This window comes from Pituophis catenifer, unplaced genomic scaffold, assembly GCF_029215685.1.
Source record: "Pituophis catenifer annectens isolate HBS135680 unplaced genomic scaffold, rPitCat1.0.hap2 SCAF_2, whole genome shotgun sequence".
NCBI lineage: Eukaryota > Metazoa > Chordata > Lepidosauria > Squamata > Colubridae > Pituophis > Pituophis catenifer.
The window spans coordinates 196,532,919-196,549,714 of NW_027256882.1; the positions used below are offsets into that span (position 1 = coordinate 196,532,919).

Here is a 16,796-nt window from a genome sequence, read left to right on the forward strand (position 1 = left end):
AACCAGATACCAAAGTGTTCCTCTTTCCATATTTACTGAAGCTAAATGTCAATGTAAATCAGAAGATGGATTTCCAAGTCCTATAGCAGCTAGACATAGATCCAAGACCTAAAGGAGCTTCCTCCAATGAAGCAAGCTGAAATATTTAGTTTGTGAACCCACTATGAATCTAAATAAGGGGTTATCCTAAACAAACTTCTATCCATTTGCTGAAGATGTAATGTGCCATTCTTATGAGTGTTGTCTCACTGCATGAGACCTGAGATTCTGGTAAATGCAAAAGGCATTTTCTCTGATGTTTGCAAGACCAGGGCTTCTCCTAGCTTGTTCAAGATGAGATCTTTCATCTAACCATATTGAAATAAAATAAAATATATTTTATATGAGGGGGCAGTGAGTAGAGAAGGAATGGGACACATACTGATTTATATCTTATGCTTCAGAAACCTAGCTAGAACAAAGCGACCTCTCTTATTTTTCCAACAAATGTGAAACAGGGCTTCAGCTTTACAATGAAGATTTGTTTACCCTGAGATACAAAGAAGCAAACCATTCAGTCTTGGTTGAGAAAGTAAGAGTATACCCAGTATAAGAAAGATAACCCATGCAGGATCTTTGTGATGCCTCCCACCCAGGAACAGACTACCGCCCCAATTTAAACTCAGTACTAAACCCTACCTTATACTAAACTGCTCCTTCCACAAAGCAGTCAAGATGGAATTATTTGTATTGCAGGGTGATAGATACTGTAAAAAATAATTTTATCCAGTTTGGACAAGACATTTATGTTTACTGTAAATATCAGTAGTACTGCTTTATTTTAATAATAATTTATTAAATAAAGTATGCATTAATATAAGCAATAATTTCTGTATGTATTAATTTGGTAAAGTTGTAATTGCATAAACACACCTATAATGAATAAAATAACAATAAATAGTATTACACAGTTATGCATTTATTTAATTATATATAAATATATAGCACAATCACTTAGACTCAGAGAGACGGCTGTAAAGCACTGTGAAGAGGTATATAAGTCCAAGCGCTATTGCTATTATGCGCCGGTTCCCTTTCCGTTGTAATGGCAATCGCATGTCATGCCTCGTTACCGCTTCTCAATCGGCCGCTCCTTCCGCGGCTTGCAACGAGAGAGCACGCGCCACCAGCGCCACCTGCTGCTCGGGAGACCGAGTGCAAGGTCTGACGAGTTGATTGCCAGCCGCGCTGCCTCGATCCGCTAAAGGCCGCCACATCTGCAAGGGTGCCTCGCCGCAGGTCGAGTGATGGATGGGTGAAAGGAAAGATGGCGGAGAAGGCGCAGAAGAGGTAAGCGGGGCCTCTGAGCGCGATTAATCTCTGGATCCTTCCCTCCCCCCCTCCCCCCCCATAGGAGTTGTTTTCTTTAGATGCTCCTTGGGTCCATTTTTTTCAAGGCTACGTTGTCTGTGAGGGTCCAAAAAGGACGCCCAGTTCTTTACAATGGACCGTTGTTGCTACTAAGCAGCTGCTACTAAGCTGCTGCCATAAGGGTAGCCTCTTCAAAGGAAGAGAGGAGGTCGGATCTGCCGATAAATGTCCGCTTTCAACAACCCCGCAAGTAATTCAATCCAGTCGGAGAGGGCGGTTTTGAGCAGGGGTCTCCAACCTTGGCTGCTTTAAAACTTGTGGACTTCAACTCCCAGAATTCCTCAGCCAGCTTTGCTGGCTGAGGAATTCTGGGAGTTGAAGTCCACAAGACTTAAAGCAGCCAAGGTTGGAGACCCCTGGTTTTGAGGACGTAAAGCGGGATATTGCTACTCCCAATGCCACTCGAGAAAGCCTTACTTATATCAAAGGGGGGAATCCAGCTGTTCATTCCGTGGTTTTATTTTTCAGTTTCGGATGTCACCCTTGTATAGGAGCATTGATGATTTCTGGAAGGTTTCCACAGTTTGCTGAATATCTTGAATGAGGCTTTGCATTGATATTATTATTATCATTTATTATTATTATTATTATTATTATTATTATTATTATTATTATTATTATTATTATTAACGTTTTCACTGAGGTCCTTTATATTAGAAGAAGCAAAGCCACCTTGTGGATATTCCTAAATCGTTCTGGGGGAAAAGGAGGAAAGAGAATCCTCCTTTTTCAAAAAACTTGACTGTGAAAATGTGTTGTTGTTGTTTTCCTACTACTTAATATTATGCAACGTTTTTCCTAAAAAAATTTTAAGTGCTTTGCATTCATCAGCTTAGAAATTCTTTAAATAACTATTAGGCCTGAGTGTTAATACTACAGGTGGCAGGTGGAGGTGAGCTAAAGCTTCCCATTGATTTAGTAACTGACAACATTTTGATAGTGTGAGACTAGAAGCTGTTTTGCAAATCACAATATATGTCCGTGTCTTCCTAGCTCTCTGGTCCAGTGTTTCGACTAGAACTGCAATTAAGGCAGTATTGTGGTTTCTCAACAGTGACATAACAATGTTTTATTACTGACAAAACAGCTCCCTGCCCTCAAACTGTCTAATTAAACTTAAACTGTCATTGCAGGCAGTTATTGGTTAATAGCAGTGATACAGAACCACAGAAAGTTGCATAATTCCTCCATGTGGGGACTTTTAAACTTTTACAGAGCACTACTGTGGATCAAGATTAAGTCTTCTCATCACTTTTGCTTCATACACTTTTTCCCCCCCCAGATACATCCAGATAGATAGAGAGCTTTCTCTCTATTCTTTTTTAAATGCATTTCCAAGGATCTGGGACTATCTGACAGAGATGAGCAAATGCATGAGAAAAATACCAATCACTGCTACTGTTTCTGTATATGTCTTTTCTAGTGTGAAGATTGCACCTGGAGCTGTTGTTTGTGTGGAGAGCGAAATCAAAGGAGATGTGACTATTGGTAAGAGAAAATAATTTTATAGAACGATACAGTTGGGTTAGCCCAACACACTTAACTTGATTATTGAATTAACTTAGATATCACAATACCGTTGAATTATTAACAAATTGTCTATGTTTATATAGTGCGGTAAGCCACAACCAAAGTTAAAACCAGCAAAGCTTAGAAAGTTAAAGAGTTAGTACTCATTTTAAATGTACTCATAGTAAATATCTAGTGGTGCTCTAATAGTTCAGAAAGATGATGCTGGTATCTGCACTTTTTCCCATCTTTGCTTAATGCTGCTGCCATAATCCTAGCTCTAAACCCTGTTCATGTTGCCCTTTCAACAAATGGAGATAACTATCTAAAATTTTAAAAAGCATTTTTTTGTTCAAATGTAGGACAATAAAAATGTTGATGAAATAAGTTGCAGCAAATGATTGTATGATAATGTTTGTGATTTTTCTTTTAATGTGTAAATATTACACTCATTTAAAATGTACGGAGAGGGCTGACAGCAGTCCTGTGTTGACTAAAGCAAATTGGTATTTTCAGATAAATTTGTGCTCAGGATAATACATTTCCTTGAAATATTTTGATGATACATTAAATTATAGCAATACGTATTTTTTATAGGACCTAGGACAGTGGTGCATCCCAAAGCCCGAATCATTGCAGAAGCTGGACCAATTGTGATAGGGGAAGGTAATCTCATAGAAGAACAGGCAATTATAATTAATGGGTTAGTATAATTTAATCAACTTTCTTAAGATATTTATTTCATTCATTCCACTTGGATGGCCACGCAACCTATACAATTCTGGGCAGTATACAAACAAAAACAATCATTAAAAAATTAAAAGTAGAACAAATTGTCAATAGAGATACGAATCAGTATAATACCACATTTCCTAGGGCTCACTCAATACTCTGGCCAAATGCTCGAGTATTGCCAAGTCTTAAGAATCTTATGAAACTTCAGTTGGGTCAGGGCTATCTGAATCTTGAGAGGCAGTCTGTTCCACAGGGTTGGCACTGCGACATAGAAAGTATACTGCCTTAGTCACAACAGTTGGCATTGCTTGATAGAAGGGATCAGGAACATGCCATCTCTGTTGGAACTAATAACCTGTTCCTGGGGCATCATATATTGATTGTATTTACTCAGGTAGAAATTAGCAGCATGCAGCCATTGAAATAATTTCATATTACCTTCAGTGTAAATTTTTTGTTTCAATTTTCAATGTTCAGTAGATGTTCAGGTCTGTGATCTTAACAGAGAAATTGGGAAATATTAATTGTAATAAATACCAATTCAGTGAAATTGTAAATGCTAAGTATAATAATTATAATGAATTAAGTGAATTTGTAACGTTGAAAATTTAATATCCTTTTTCTATTGATAACCAGCCATTTTTTAGTATTGTCATCATGAGTTGCATACAAAAGGAAAAACATATTTGCAACTCTAAGATAATCATTTGAAGCTTTCCCGATTAGTATAGCAAATATTAATGCATAGATGTACTTGTACTCTCCTGTCATAAATTTATATAAAATATGTAAACATTATTCACTTTGAATAGCATTTTGAATCAGTCTATTGAATGAGAATTAATAAATTTGAGGTTTTGTTGTATTTCAGATTTAAATTTTCCTGTAAACCTATTCTTAGTTCAGTTTTCCATAGCATATCTTTGAATCTTTATATTATTATGATTATTTTGTCAAAACATTCTTACAAAATGATCTCTGTATTCTGGAATAACCTTGATTGACGGTGAGTCTGATGTAGAATAGCAGCTTAATGAAAAGGTTCAAGTTAGTATCAAACTTTAAAGATAAAATTCTTGGTTTTAAGGGCATGACATGCCTGTTTTTAAACACAAAAATGTTAAAACACCTTTTCCATCTCTACAGCTATCCTGAAAACATTATTCCTAATACAGCGGAAGTAGGAACCAAACCGATGGTCATTGGCACTAATAATGTGTTTGAAGTTGGCTGTTGTATCCTTTTGAAGAATAAATGGAAGATTAGAAAGATATATGTTTGCATCAGACAGTAAGTATCTGTGATGTAGTCTTAGATCCCTAAATTTGTGGCTAAAGGTTGGAATGTATGTTGTTTGCTGTTAAGCACTTATGAAGTGCATCTACTTCAATAAAATAGATAAAATATTATTAGTTTAATTGCAATTATTTTCTACACTTTGCTAATTTAGTAGAGAGAAAAAAATCTCATTGATTCATTGCTGCTGAATAAAATTCAATTTGTTATAACTATAATGTCATAGCATTACACTTTTAAGTATATTGTCTAAGGTTCATGGTAATTTTTAGTCAAATGAAAAAAATAGGGATGTTATTTCAGCTTTTTAAAAATAACATGTTTATCAGAATCTTTCGCTAAAGAGAGAGGTTTCATTAGTTTACTATAATTGCTTTTTAACTTTATTGCATGTGATCTAATTCACTTGTCTGGAATGATAAGGGTCTCCTGCTTGTGCAGGTGGTTGGACTAGAAGACCTCCAAGGTCCCTTCCAAATCTGTTATTCTGTTATTCGTCTGTATCCAAAGATATAAAGTTAAAATAATGGTCTCCCAGGATCTTTCTTAAAGGCAGTGGAGCTGCAAAAGGTCCCTTGCTGTATTAGGGAGAACTGAGGATATGGGAAACATGCAGACAAATATTCTTAACCACGCTTGCAGATTCTGAAGCAATGAAAATAGGAGATAACAATGTAATTGAGTCAAAAGGTAAGTATGTGATGATTATTTTGTACAACTTAAAAATAAGTGAGAAAATGGCCATCCTTTTCATTAACTTTAGTTTTTCAGTTATATGAAATTTAAACATAATTAAAGGAGTATAAATAATATAATTATTACGATACAGCAATATCAGTAAAAACTTAGAAAACATTCTTGCCTCAGTGGTTGAATACAGCCAATCTTCAAAGCCTTTCAAAAGAATAGGGTCCCTTGTTATCATTTGCAAACCTATAAAAATACCCCCCCCCCCAATGCGCTTCACTTTGAGGATGGGCAATAGTTAATTGTGGAGTAGTGTAGCAGAAGAAAGATATAGAAGTATCTGCTTTGCACTGGCAATATATTGGGAGATCCAAACTGGGTATACTGTATAAAATGATGCTGGGTAGCCCATTTAACAAAGATTTCTCCAAATGGTACCATCCTGGCACATTTCCCAGAACAAAGGTACTGTATTTTTCGGACCATAAAATGTATTTTCTTTCTCCCCACCCCCCCACCCCAAAAGTGGGTGGAAGTGTCTGTGCGTCTTATAGAGTAAATATTGCGGTGGGGGGGAGGGGGTTCGTGTGCTGCCTATTGCCGCTGCTGCTGCCTGAATAGGCCGTGGCAGCAGCAAATGAGCTGCGGCAAATGGGCCATGGCGCAAACAGGCCACGGCGAAGGCAAATGGGCAAGGCAGATTTTTTTTTCTTGTTTTCTTCCTCAAAAAATCTGCCTCTGCCTCCCAGCACATGGCTCGTCAGGGCTCCGCTCCGTTTTGCTCACCACCGGTCAGCTGAGTGACAGCTGGATCCAGGCTTCCCGTAGCCCCGCCAATCAGTGGGCTGACTGACCAGAAACAGCGCTATTGCTGCCTCCTCTCTGTTTGCTGCCTCTGGAGCCTTCTCCAGCGTTCCCCAGATATTGCCGCCGCCTATCGACAGTTGGATCAGCCTCCCGGAATACCGCTGATCAGCTGTTCCATGCAGCGGCAATTCCTGCCTATTGCTGCCTGTTGCTGCAGCCGCATTCGCCGACGAATGGCGGCAACAGCAACAGGCAGAGGCTGCTATAGGCAACTGCAATACCTGTTGCCTGGAACAGCTGATTGGTGGTATTCCGAGAGGCCAATCCAACCAATGATGGATGGCAGTGAGCGACAGGTGGCGGCAATAGGCTATATTCGCTCCATAAGATGCATAGACATTTCCACCCACTTTTTTGGGAGGGAAAAGTGCATCTTATACTGCAAAAAATATGGTACATAGGGAAAGGATGCTCAATCACTGCAAAATTGTTATCTTGCGGACTGGCAATGAGATGATTGATAAATTGCCAAAAAGATCACAGCTTCCACAGCAGGTCCAGCCATAATCAAAACAATCCTTATGATGACAGGTCTGTTCCCTTGGGGGGGAGGGGGGAGTACCAATGCAGAGGGTAAGACGCATCTCCATCTCGTTAGGAGGGTTTTATCTCACTCTGAACCCACAGCCTCTAGCGGAGGGTCATCACTTTGTTTGGAAACTTTGTTCTCCGCAACTAAACAACACATTAGCTAATTGCTAATGTTCTAAGACAGGAAGAGGGCTCCTTGTGCCATTCTTCCCTAGCACAGTGGTCAATCAATATGTGCCTGCATATATTAATAGCACTTAGACTTATATGCTGCTTCACAGTGCTTTACAGCCCTGTCTAATCGGTTTACAGATTCAGCATATTGCCCCCAACAATCTGGCTCCACATTTTACCAACCTCAGAACGATGGAAGGCTGAGTCAACCTTGAGCCGGTGAGATTTGAACTGCCAAATTGCAGGCAGCCGGCAATCAGCAGAAGTAGCCTGCAGCATCGCATTCTAACCACTGCGGCTCCTTTTATATGACTTTACCCTACAATTTAGAAAAACAGTATCTAAACACAGAGAAGACTAGACATAAAAGATGTTTCTCTCACACATACACACGCCTCTTCGTTCTGGCTCTTGAATTTCTCTGTCAAGGTCACCTTTCTTCCTCTCTACACCTACAGCAGTTGTTGGTAGAAATGTGATCCTGACAAGTGGCTGCATTATCGGTGCCTGCTGCAACGTCAACACATACGAAGTCATCCCTGAGAACACTGTCATCTATGGAGCGGACTGTCTTCGTCGAGTGCAAACTGAGCGGCCACAGGTGAGTAGGCAACAAGTGTGCAAGGCAGCTTGAGTTCTTCAGTCACCAGATTGTCTGATTTGCGGGGTGCAAGTTTACCAATCCAGTCAGTGAGCAGAGCCCTGAAAAATGTGCACTTTGTGATTTGTATCCCATTAATATCCTGTTGATAAAGTTTTCCTACTTTGACCTCAGATTTAACTAAATTGGGGGGGGAGTCAAAATCTTGGCAATATAAGTAGCATTAGATAGAGAAGATTGTGACCAGATAGTTTGGTCTGAGGGTCCAGTTGAGATAGGACAGAGGTGCATCTCTTTCTTGCCTTTTCCTTTACAAATCACCCTGTCTTTTGTGGATGATCAATCTCTCTTTCTCCCAGGATAAGGGATGCACTGTTCAATAAAAGAGTTTTGTGACTTTTGTTAATGACCTATGATTTCAGATAAACAGGCAAAGTGAGGTTATGTCAGGGTACGTTATTGCTTTGCAGTGGGGTTTTTTTTTTTTTTTTAAATAAATATTTTATTGATTTTCAACAATTAAAATACAAAAAGAAGAAAGTTTGTGCATAACTGAGACCATTTACGTGACATATTACTATATTTCACTTATACTCTATACATTCTTGCAGTGTTTTTTTTTTTTGTTACAGTGCTACTATTATCACTATAGTTTGTCAATTCACATGTAATAAAAAAACGGAAACCACCTTTAAAATCATGATTCTAGTTTCCTAGCTGATTGAAGAAGAAGCCAGAGTAGCTAAGGATCAGATGATGAATGATAACTGATATTCATGTCCATATTCAGACCAAGCTAACTAGCTTTTCAGTCCAATCTTCCTCAGCATGAAACAGTGGAGAAAGGCTTCAGCATTTCCTCAGTTACTGCATAAGGTGTGGAGAACTGAAGTAATTATGGGAATATTGCTGAAACTTTCATTGCTTCATGCAAAAAGAGTGGTTTAAAATATGCCTTATATTTGTGAGGAAGACATTTGTGATGTGTCATTTGAGAAGGAGAAATTGGAAAACAAATTTTCTTAATAGGAATTACCTTAAAACAAGTCAGTCCCTTGATCCATCTAACCTAATGATTTCAACACTGATTGGTGACAGTAATCATACATTTTAGGCAGGAGTTTTCCAGTTTGGAAAACCGAATCTCCAGTGTGACGTCCATGAAAGAGGCTATCACGTCTTTTACTGCTGAGTTAAAGCCTTCCCTTCAAGTCATCAGAGAGCTAGATATGTTGCATTCCTGTACCAAAATAAGCAATTGAGTCTTCCTCAAATCTTCTGGATCACAGTTTCTATAATCTGTGAGCATTGGCCATGCTGATCGGAATATATGGAAGTTGTGGTCCAGTTGGTTCTTTTAAGCAGATGTGTTTAGATTTATGTATATTTTTCTAACATTGTGCTTTTCATTTTAGCCACAAACATTACAGCTGGACTTTCTTATGAAAATCCTCCCAAACTATCATCATCTCAAAAAGATGATGAAAGCAACATCCACACCTGTGAAGAGCTGAAAGCCTTCCTGGATCATGGTCAGAATTATATTGGAGGTGTACTACTTGCTTTCTGGACTTTGTGTTTGCAAGAATTAACTTTTTTTTTTTTTGCTTAGTCTGGAAATTTAGTCATGCAATTATGCAGCTTAATTTTATTTATTAAAATATAAAAAATAAAATGCGCCATTGTCACATTCCCCTTGATAGTTTATATTTTTAGTGGACTTCATTATCTCTATTGCCTCTTGTTTTTTTCTTTGTTAATGAAGTCGGGAACTCTCAAACTCATCTTTCGTACTGATGCTATCTTGGATGTCACCTCATTTTTCCAGTAAACCTGACTTAGAACGCTGTTGATTGGAGATGGTGGGAATGGTCCAGTTCATTTGGAAGGCAGCAAGCAGACTATTGCACAAAAAGAAGAGTTTTTTTAAAATAAAATAAAATAAAATAAAATAAAATAAAATAAAATAAAATAAAATAAAATAAAATAAAATAAAATAAAAAGATTTGTTAACTTCAATAGATATATTTTAGATGATTGCACATCCTTAGTGCTTTCCTTAAATAGTTGAAACTGCACATGTAATTTCAAACAAGGTCAAACAAATATGTAGTTCAGTAACTCATCTGGAGTTAATATCATGAAGGCTTCCTATTGTGGCTTCAATCCAGATTTGGTTTTATACATGCTGCATGTAACAGTGAAAAAAAGTTTCTGCTGTCAGAAATACAACATGCGGTGCTCTCCTGTGCCTAACATTGCAGTCCTCCAGTCCCTTGGAAATAAGCCTCACCAAACATAGTTGGCACTTCACTTTTGTATAACTTACAGAGGTAAAACTTTGTTAAATCATTTTAAACAATATCATAGTCTTCATAAGCCTCTTGTTATGATTACTGTCCCTGCGACTGTTCATACAACGTATTAAACCATGAAATAATACAGAAAAAAATCAAACACTTATAACCAAGATAAAAACATTGTTAGCATTTCCTCTAAAAATACGGTGTGTGCAAACAAAGCTATCAGTTCCCCTTTTGACATGTGAATATATGGAGCCACCGGAGCTAGATTTTTCCTACAGTATATTCAGTGGTGGAAGAAAGCCCCGGAGATTAGCACTTCTCAAAGATGTTGAATGCCTTGTATTTGTACTTCCCAATATTTTTCCCCAAAGCTTTTTAAACAGAGTTGTAAACAGTGTTTACATTTTTCAGTGTGTAGCAATGCTGCCCTAGCTATTTCTGAAGCTAAAAATCCCCTTCTGTGATTCATATTTTCTTTTGGGAACAACTTGGAAGCATTTCTTAAAGCCAATGTTTTCAACATGCAAAATACATCTGAAGATTTCTAGTCAAATCACATCTGGATTATGGTCAATTAAAAAGGTATAAAAGGTATATAAGAATATAAAATTTTCTAAAAGCTAAAAAAAGTATTAAAAGTATATTAAAAACAAGTCTAAAAAATAAAGAAGATTTAGGAGCGTTAGATGGATGTAGGGGGGCATAAAGATTAGTATATGGCACATTATAGAGTGTACTAGTGTGATGAACTAGGTGCTCATGTAGTCTTAATTTATGACACCAGTCATTATCTGATGTATTTTAAATGCTGCACAGAACCTGACTATATGTTGGGATAAGATTGGTATCTGAAAGCAGCAGAGGTAATAAATTTGCCATCTACACTCTTGGTATTTGTGTAGTAATGGTGAAATGAGGCTAGTAACAGTCTCTGTAATACAGGCACTGGAGAAGCACATGGTTTGTTGCTTCTGATTTATGTCCAGAGTCACAGGGGCATTGTCTCTCTTCCTGTCTCAGCTTTCAAAGACAGCTGAGGGGAGGGTATGACATAAAGCCAGAGTAAAGGCCCTCTGGTGTTTACGTACTTTGAGATTAGTTAAGCATGTCATGGGGAGGCAAAGTACCTGCTGGATTCACTGGGAATAAAGATGGAGGACCTGACTAGATCCCATTGGCTCTGGGTACTTGTAATATACTATGTGCTCACAAAAGGTGAGAGGCTGAGTCTGTAGGAATTGCAAGGTTAAGTTCCAGACTCCATGGTTTTTTTCCAATGAACACTTCTTTGCATAACCCTCATCTGCACAATGTTCTTTCTCACTGGCTGATAGCAGATCTTGCTAGGGCATTGTAGTTACAAGATTCATTTTAGTTTCCTTGTAGAAACCTCGACTGAACAAGAATATACACAAAAAATACAGGAAAAAAGCAAAATGAACATATTCAGACACCATTCAGATACCGAAAGACTTAAAACCTGATATTAACATCGGAGACAGAGATGAACTGGTTATTTTTTTTAAAAAGAAATGGTATTTCAGAAACTAAATAGTTACAGCATGACAATCTCACAGAGGTTTTTTTAAATTATTTTTTTCAGCATTGTAGATTATTGTTAAGCATTGTTAATAAACAGAAGGGGTTATGTTATTTTGTTTTGTAGACAAATTGAGATAGTTATGGGAGATTGAGTGAAAGATATTTGGATAAAAACCCTGAATTTAACAGTTTATCTCAGAAAAGCACCTGATAGTTGGTAATATCATCAAATACCTACACATTCCAAACATGAAACACCCTTCTGATAGTCCCACACCATGAAATTCTTAGATGCTTGTCCATGACACTACTGTTTTAGGGACTAATTGAAAGCCACACAAGGCACCATCATGCCAGTCTCATGGGTAATCTGGCTGGGATGAGCTCTAGAATTTTATAACGGAATTTCCTTGATCAGTAATAGGGGGTTGCCCACCTAAGGCTCTTTCAATTGGCAATGGAGGGGTCTCTTGATCACACCTTTGCTACCTAAAGTTCACTCCCAACCATCAGAGCAAACCATGAGCAGCCAGAGGCATGTTTAAGATGACATTTCTAGCCATAGGTCTACTGGCAATACTAGTATCCAATGGGAGCTCCAGATCCTCCTCCTTTATGCTTGTTCTGTTTACAGGCTGCTCAAAGCCTTAGCATCTAGGAGCACAATCAGAAGCCAATCAATCACTTAGACCTGGAAAGCCAAGCAGAGGGCAAAATCCGGCATTAGTCATGTGAATCCACTAACTCCCTCCATCTCTAGCCAACCACTTGGTTCAAAGGAGAAGGATAGCTGCTTGACAAAGTCAAGGGGCATCACACAACTGGATTCACATCTGAGCAAAGAAAAGCAGAAGCAAACAATCCAATTCTTAAAAGAACAGCACTATGCTTTTATATGTGTCAAAGGCCTTTCCAGTATTTGTCAAATGTGAAATGACCAAAAAAAAAAAAAAGGCATATACAGCGGCTTGTTCTCTATTAGTTACAGATATGTGAAACCCCAGAATATTTTCCAAACCTCTGATACTTATGGCAAATTTTCTCTCCCAAACTGAATCTTCTGATTCTCATCTAATGTAACTTGTGCAGATACTCTGGCCCTATTCAATAGTTGTGTGTCTTCTTAAAATTGATTGCCATCTGATGATACTACATACTTGATTTTTTCTTTTAATAGCATTTGTTGGGTTCCAATTAAGATGGTAAATTGCTTTGTTTCCTTAATTCACAAATACATAAAATGGACAATGTGCTGGAGAGGTAGAGAAGATGGAAGGCAGTGGCAAACTTGAAGACATTCATGAAGAATAAAGGTACTTTTGTGTCAACAAAAATCTTTTTTGTGCTAACATACAGATTGAAAGGTGGACACGGAAAAAGAGAGAGAGAAAAAGGTAAATGCTTTCAATATATGGATCTGGAAATAGTTTCTAAGAGTAGCATGGATAAATCAATCAGTCCTGGACTAAGAAAATGCTGACTGCTACAGAGATATGTAGGAACCATTACTTAGACAAAAAAGGTTGAAGCAACTTTTAAATGCAGAGCCCTGAGATAACATCTGGAAATGCCTCAGGCAGACACTTCTCTAATTCACTCACTTATAAGAAGAGGAATAAGTACAGCACAATCAGACCTTCAAGATGCTGTTATTTTAGTCAATCGCAATAAAAGTAGTTTTAGCCTTCCTGTGAAGCTAATTTCATGGTGTTATATACCTAGTGAGGGTTGAAGCAACAACACAAGCAGAAATTCACATACGTTTGGCCTATGGTGGCCTATTAGTTGTTGGACTAGAAAAATAGCTATGATTGGCAAGATTGAGGGATGTAGAAAAAGGGAGACCACCAGTAAGGTGGATTAATTCGATAAAAAAGGATTACAGTACTGCAGGTTTTTTCTTGGACACAGATCAGGGTAGTGGCTACAGTATTTCTCCATACAGTAAACAGCTGTTATAACTCAGTGGCATATAAGTAAACCAGTGGTGGGTTTCAAATTTTTTTACTACAGGTTCTGTGGGTGTGGCTTGCCGGGCGTGGCATGGCTTGGTGGGCATGGCTTGGTGGGTGTGGCAGGGGAAGGATACTGTGAAATCTCCATTCTGTCCCCAATCCAGGGGAAGGTTACTGCAAAATCCCCATTTCCCCCCAATCAGCTGGAACTTGGGAGGCAGATGGGGGCAAGGCCAGTCAGAATTTTTACTACCGGTTCTCCAAACTACTCAAAATTTCTGCTACTGGTTCTCCAGAACTGATCAGAATCTGCTGAAACCCACCTCTGAAGTAAACTAATATTATAGGCAGCTCTTGGGTTAAGAACAAATTCCATTTCTAGCTTTGTCTTTAACTCAAATTTCTACTTAAGTCGTAACTTGTGCTTACAAACAGACTGCCACTTACTAAAAATGGTGGACGGCGTTGTCTTTCCTCCAGCTGATGAACCACTGAAGCCACATTATGCTTTCAGGAACTACTGAAAATGGGCTGTGTATTAAAAACATGTGGTTTCAGCAGTTTGGCGGCTCAGAGAAGGAGAAATACTGTTCATCATTTTTAGCAATAAGCAGCCTGTTCATATCTAGGGGTTGTCCTTAAGTCGGACATTCTTAACCCAGGGATTGGCTGTACATTAAGGAGAATGGTGAACACACTTCCTTTGAATAAGAGAATTGGCTGCTCTACCACTAGTTTTTATTGCTCTGCCTCATAGGAAAGCTGTGCATGTTCTATAACAATATTTCTTAAAATATGTTCTATGAAACATCGTTCCCCAAACAACTTGAACATGTTCAAGAACCACCAGGTGAGGTTTGGGGTAAAAAAAAAATTTTTTTTAACATAACACATAATCAAACTTTGGAATTTGCTACCATAAGATGTAGTGCTAGGTTGGACCAATTCATCGAAGTCATGGGCATCAATAGCTATTATTAGAATGTGATTAAAACATGTTTTATTTCAATATTCCTTTTTTAAAAAGAAATGATCTGCATATATGTGTGTGTGTGTTTGTATTCCATGTTTTTAAAAAAAGTCTCAGCTCATGATCTTGTCCAAGCATGAAAATTTAAACTCATCAGCATGAGTGTAAAAGGCTGAGTTGTAAATAATTCTTTAGGAACTTTCTGTCTACTTTGGTCCACGCATTTAAATAGGGATTTAGAACAGTTGCTTCACTTAACCAGAAACAAAGACCAGAACAAATAGCATGCTGACCAAGTGACCTGTTGACCCCAAAGAGATCAAAAAGGGGTTAGCATCACAGAGACAATTATCCAAAGGTAGAGTTTTCACGATCTTTAAATAATGTCCCTTCGTCTCCAGTAAGAAGCTACACCACTATAAAAAGAAATTTGAACATTGCTGTTGTAATATTACTGCTCATTATTACTAAAGGGCGTAGCATTACTGGTATGAAAAAAGACACCTTGCATTGAGTAGCAAACAAGGAAAGCCATTTTTTCACACCTTACTTATGAAATTTCCGTGGCACATGTCTTGTCACTGCTGAAAGGAGAACGGTAGACTAGGTAAACCTTAGTAGTCTAGTTTTAGCAAGTAACTACATAATATTTTGATTGGCCCTTCAGATGCTTCTGGTCTATTGCATCTGGTGCCTTAGAGACATGGTGACAGTTCCTGGAAATTCCGACCTATTCAGCAAAGTTCATACTCCTACTGGCCAGTTCTTCCAGTTTAGCCCATAAGGCCCAGTGGTGTGGGCTCTTTAAATCCCACTTACTCCCACTCTGAGGCTTATCAGACTGGCTCTCATAGTCCTGTGTGTTGCAAGAGACTGCTGATGGAGCAAGAGTCTCAAGACCTCATGAGAGCCCAGAACAAATTGCCTGGTTCTTTGGTTTGGATCCTGGCCATTTTCTCCGAGGACATAATCACGTATGTGCTCTCCAGCATGCAATAGCCAGCCGCTATCTCCTGGAAGTCACCTTATCTTTCCAATAATACACACATCTGCTAATCATAATTATTTCTAAGCAACATGTGCAAGCTTACAACAAGGCCTCCAAGATATCAAATGAATGCAGAGTAACATCTCCCTCCCCACATTCCAATGGTAAAAAGTCATTAGAGGAAAGGCTAATGAGTCAAAATTGCTCTGATAAGAGAGCTGGTATAGCTAGACCCCTGGGAGGCCCAAGGGCTTAAAACAGACTGGGTAAATATTTTAAACAATGCTGAGGAAAGCACAGGAAATTGAATGGCAAGGGAGTCACCCAGGCTGCAAAACCATAGAAATTGCCTAAAGGAAATAAACTGCCCCAACCCTGCTCTGCTCTGATCCTAGAAAGCTATATTGCAGCTTCATCAAGCATAGCAGATTTTCACTAGCCAAGTGATCCTGCCAGAGTGCCAAGAGAAAGGCCCCTACCTGGGCAGTGTGATATATTTCTGAATATGTATAGCTGTCAAATGCTTTTAATGGTCACATAATTTTCATGCTCAATTAGGTAACATGTTCTTTTCAGACTGGAATCAACATGCTTGTTTTCAATTGGCGTGAGAGGAAAAATACGGACACGGGTATTTAGTGGGCAGGCACAGCTAAGCTGGGTAGGCAGAATGGCACAATTTCACGTTCTCATTGGCTTTGTGCCTGCATCCTGACCCCTGACTATGTATTCAACAAATGGATATTGCTGACAGGATGGGGGATGAGAAGTTAATCTCTATCCAAGCTGCTTTTCAAGACAAAGAAAAAGGAGCATCAGCCTTGTGGTTGACCTTTGACAATTAAAAACTGCATAACAGAATGAGCAAACACATTGGTAGGATGGTCACGGTCTTTTCACTCTGCTGAGATTTATTCTGTTTCTTTTAAATTATGTAATTAGTTCTAAAGTTATGGTATGTAGGTCACACGCACATACACACGCCCTATGTATGTGTGGGGGTTTTGCAAATTCAGTGTCCTCTCTGATGCTTCTGTCGAATCCGTATGTGAATGACCATCTCACCTTCATCCTCTAGGCATCTTTAGATAAAAGTGAGACCCAGATGGAAATGTTTTGCTGGCAACAGGGGTAATGGCAAGATAATCAGCCATTTTTTTCCCTCTGTTGCTTTGTTTTTGGTGGTGTCAAAATGTGTAGTGCATGTATGTAGGTATATGTATAG

General features: G+C 38.5%; 1 protein-coding gene across 2 annotated transcripts; it reads left to right on the plus strand.

The window, feature by feature from the left end:
• The first annotated feature begins 1,235 nt into the window (after positions 1-1,235).
• Positions 1,236-9,500, plus strand: DCTN6 (dynactin subunit 6). Of its 2 annotated transcripts, XM_070935402.1 has the most exons (7): positions 1,238-1,329; positions 2,834-2,898; positions 3,517-3,622; positions 4,801-4,889; positions 5,593-5,640; positions 7,668-7,810; positions 9,226-9,500. In XM_070935402.1, the coding sequence occupies exons 1-7, from the start codon at positions 1,307-1,309 to the stop codon at positions 9,322-9,324; spliced, it is 573 nt and encodes a 190-aa protein (XP_070791503.1). In that variant the 5' UTR covers positions 1,238-1,306; the 3' UTR covers positions 9,325-9,500. The 2 variants fall into 2 exon arrangements, with proteins under 2 accessions (XP_070791504.1, XP_070791503.1); XM_070935403.1 differs by lacking the exon at positions 3,517-3,622 and having other exon boundaries at positions 1,236-1,329.
• The last annotated feature ends 7,296 nt before the right edge of the window (positions 9,501-16,796 follow it).